The 4462-nt window shown below is 47.0% G+C and overlaps 1 protein-coding gene across 1 annotated transcript in view; it reads right to left on the minus strand.

Annotated features, from left to right (window-relative positions):
* Window positions 1–266, minus strand: part of LOC115874032 (keratin-associated protein 8-1-like) — a 1907-nt gene extending 1641 nt beyond the window's left edge. The window contains exon 1 of the mRNA XM_030889077.2: window positions 253–266. Coding sequence (XP_030744937.1) covers window positions 253–266 — 14 coding nt within the window. The remainder of the gene's footprint in view (window positions 1–252) is intronic.
* Window positions 267–4462: the final 4196 nt, after the last annotated feature.

Genomic DNA, 4462 nt, shown 5'->3' on the forward strand with positions numbered 1-4462 from the left:
CCCCAAAAAAATCATGTACCAGGAGACCATATCATGTTATGAGAAAATGAAATTATATTTAGTTAAAGTCAATAGAACATTTTAAAACAGCATTAAAAAATGACTCCAGTTACGAATGAAAAAATAATGGCGTCGCATCTGGTTACTCGCTGGGCTGCTAACTGCAAGGTCAGCAGCTGGAAGCCACCAGATGCACCACTGGAGAAAGAGGGGGCTTTCTACTCCCCCGAGAGTCTCGGTCTCGGAACTCACCGGGCCAGTTCCATCCCGACCTAAAGGGTCACTACGAGTGGGCATCAACTTGGTGGCAGCCACATTTACTCGTATACATGCACAGCACGAGGATAACCTCACGGAAATGTCACCTTAACCTCACGGAAATGTTACCAAGGGCTACTTCTGAGCAATGATGGGAGTTTCCTCTCTGTAGTTCCTATTCTATAATGCCCTACCCAAACTCAACCCACTGTGGCCAACTAGACTCCAACTCAAACCACCACACAGGACAGAGAGGAACTGCTCCCATAGGGCTTCAGGGCTGTGAATCTTCATGGGAACAGGCTGCTACAGCATTCTCCTGCAGAGGGACTGTCCTTTGGTTGGCAGCTGAGCGATTTAGCCATGGCTTCTCATTTTTATCAATGGAGCCAATGAAACCAAAAAAAATCACTGTCATTTAGGGAAAGAGGGCTAAGGAGAAAAAAAAGACAAATGCCTTAATATAAATTCTTGAGTTCTGCTGGCCAAAGTGATAATGAACTTGGGGACATGGCACAGGAATATCATAACCATCTCCCTTGTCCCAGTTCCTAGAGCTGCTGCCGGATAGTAATGCTCCTTAGAACCCTGAGTGGATGTTTCATTCTAAATCAGCACCCTTAAGTCTGTATCTTATGAAAATTCATACCAAACCATGGCTTTAATGTCTGCCGTGCCCACTCAAGCAAACAGACTGGGCAGATGCCCCCACTCACTTAAAATATATTTTAAGGGACAAAATAGTAACCCCCTGGAATTTGTAGCTTTTCTGAAGTGGGCATGCCATATATGTGACATCGTTTTACGTCTAAAGGTCTTCGTGGGCTCTGGTTCCAGCTCTGGCCTTAGTGGACAATCGGTTGCTCCTCTCTGCTCCTCCACTTCTCCCGTGTAAAATAAGAACGTCAAACTGATACTTCGGCATCTGTCCAGCTCTAATGCGCTGATTCTCTGCAGCTATCCTCACAGGACCCAAAGGTGCAGCACGTTGGGGGATATCACGCCAGGACGTAGTTCTTCTAGCCTCTCATTCCATTTGCTGGAAATAATGGATGAGCCTAGTTTGAAAATCGTTTGCCACTTGATACCGTCTCTTAAGCTCCTCAACTAGCATCCCAAATGGCTGTGATTTCCCCCAAGACTGTGGCCAGCACACACCCTTCAAACCTGAAGCTGAGCCCACCCCAGGGTTCGTCTTGCTGCCAACCGGAATGAGCAACAGCATTCCTGTAGGTCACTCTCCCCAAAGGAACCGCAGGAGGTGAAAGGCAACATTTGCCCCAAACCAAAGTTCAGGAGGGAAAGGGGGCAAATGGAAATGGGAAACGGAAGAATTGGTGGGAAGCACGCTGGTGTGTTGACGGGATTGCAGCAGTGCCGCGAAACACAATGTGGGTCCGTTGTGCAACAGATGAGTCATTTGCTCGGTCCATTCCACCCAAATGGTAATTGTTTTAGAGGCGTGGTTTTAAGTTATTATAGAATAGTTGGTGACGTTGAAATAGTGAGGACATCTCTCTCTTAGAAAGGATCATTCTGCTGAAAACAGTGGCAGGCCACTGTTTCTGTTTCCTTTAACCCAGGAAATACTGCCTCTCACATCCTGGGTCTTCACTGTTCTGCACTGAGCTCAAGGAAAGCCACGGAAACATCGTGAGCGTTCCTTCGTTTTCATTTTTTATCTGGAAAATGGAGGGTGCGCCTCCTGCACCAGGGGCTCTTCGTGCAAGTAGGCGGGCTAGAAGGAAGAATGACAGGTTCTGGGTATTATTGTCCATGTACAAAGCAGACGGAGCTCAAAAGGTTCATAGAAAAATCCCATTGTCTTGTAACTCCGTGTTGCCACAAACTTCAGGAAGCCCCTCGTATTTCTTTCTTTCTTTGTGTTTTCAGGGACACGACAGATAGCCGGGCCACTGCCTCGGAGCTTGTCTTGTTTATGCCCAGACCCACAAGAGGTGGAAACGGGACTTTGTAAAACGATCCGACTTTGCTTTGCTCTGTGTAGTTGAAGTCCAAGCGAACTATGAGAGCGAGCCAAAGCTGGGAAGCGAGGGGAAGCTGGCACCCACAATGCCATCTTTCTAAGGCATTAAAGGACCCTCTAAAAAGCTATGGTGCTTCTTGCATCACTTCTACAGGCAAACGGCACAGCCGGTCTAGGAAGTGTCCTCGTGTCCTGGCGACAGACCTCGGGTGCGGAGCTGGGCGCTGGCAGAGGACAGGCCACACGGCTGTCAGGACTGGAGCTCGGCCGAAACGCTTCTCCGAGCGTGTTGTCCCAGCAGAGATTGCTCTTGTCTTTGCCTTCCCACTACTTGCTTGTAGATTCTGGGCATTCAAGCCAGGAGAACACAAACTGGTAGATAATGTTAGCTTTTAAAAACGACTTATGAATGTTATGCTTCAGAATGTTTTCAGTATGCAAGTGGAGTTTTTCATTTGCTAATTCCAGAAGCATAGGCTCCTATCAAGTTCAGCAGTTCGAAACCACCAGCTACTCATGGGAGAAAAGATGAGGCTTTCTACTCGGTAGAGTTAGAGCCTTGGAAACCCACAGAGACAATTCCACCCTCTCCTATAGGTCAGAACCGGCTTAATAGCAGTGGGTTGGGGTTTTGAGTTTATGCTCCTAACAAAAAGAAAATAGGGTTACGTCCTTTCTGCAAATCTCTACCACTTCCACGGAGTCAATGCCAACTCATAGAGACTTGATTAGAGGATTTCCAAGGCTGTAAATCTTTACAGGGCAGAAAGCTTCATCTTTCTCCTGGTGACCATCCGTTGGGTTTGAACCATCAGCCTTGCAGTTAGCAGCCCAACACTTACCAGAGAGCCCCACCAGGGCTCCTCGCTTCTTCGAAAGTGAACAAAAACATTCTAAGGAGCCCAGGAAAGAAAAAGTCCACGCATTTTCTACCACCTGGAGATAACCACTGGTAGGGGGTGGGTGCCTAGCTGTCATGACTCCTCCGGAGAGACTGCCCCTGGCATTCCCTCTCGCAGTACACTCTGCCCCAGAGGGAAACCTGAATGCGGCTCCCTGCCCAGAAGTGGCACGCACGCACTCCTCTCCCCTTGCTCTGCTGTTCTTTTCTTAACTCCAAAGCACTTAGCATTCAGTGGAGGGCCTGGTGGCTAAACACGCCACTCAGCTGCCCCCCAAGAGATTGTCAGTTTGAACCCTCCAGCCACTCATGGGAGAAAACACCTCTCCCGTCAACATGTTGACCTGCTAGCATAGCTCACAAAAATACGTCTGTGATTAATGAAGTGAACAGGGTCTGGGATCTTTAAAGCTTTCAGGAGGCCATCTAAGACACAAGCAGGGTCTCTACTTGCCAAGAGCAAAATAAAGATAAGGAGGTAGCTAAAGATGCAGAGAAGAAACACGTCTATATGAGCCACAAACCGAGAGTCCACAAGAACTAGATGGGCCCAGCTTTCATCAGATTGTTCTGAGCAGGACCACAATAGACGGTCCCTGATCAAGTGCAAGGAAATTGCGGTGCAAAAGTAAAGGATATTACCCCAAAGACCAGTCCTCGACTTGAAAATATCTGGCCAACCATGAATCAGAAACAGAAAGGAGGAGATACATGAGCAGGGAAACGAGAGTACTGGGAACGGCGCACACAGAGCACAATGCAAGAGATTCTGGTAACACATCGTGATATGTACAAGGGTTACCCCTCAAAAACCACCAGAATTTTTTTTCAAAGCTATGTATTTAACTATGTTTACAAAACAACCTTATCGCCTTCAAAGTACTCTTCATTACACTTAATACGTTGGTCAAATCTGAGATTCCATTCTTGGAAACATTTTTCAAACTCATCTGTTTGGATGGCTGACAGCACCTCCCTTGGTTTTTTCTTCTATGTCCTCAAATCACTGTCCTTTCATGTCCCACTGCATTCACAGAAACAAAAAGAAGTTGCATGAAGCGAGGTCAGGTGAGTAAGGTGTGTGGGGCAAGATAGGCATGCTATGTTTTGCCAAAAACAGGCACACTGAGATGGCTGTGTGAGCAGGTGCATAGTCGTGGTGGCAAAACCAGTCCCCCCCTCTGCCACAAATCAGGCCTTTTTTGTCGCACACTGTTATGCAATCATTTCAGAACCTCTAAATAGAAAGTTTGATTAACATTGTCTGACCTAGAGGAATAAACTCCAAATATACTATCCCCCTCACATTAAAAAAA

This window comes from Echinops telfairi, unplaced genomic scaffold (assembly GCF_000313985.2).
Source record: "Echinops telfairi isolate 266 unplaced genomic scaffold, ASM31398v2 ScPeMD7_7475;HRSCAF=8513, whole genome shotgun sequence".
Taxonomy (NCBI): domain Eukaryota; kingdom Metazoa; phylum Chordata; class Mammalia; order Afrosoricida; family Tenrecidae; genus Echinops; species Echinops telfairi.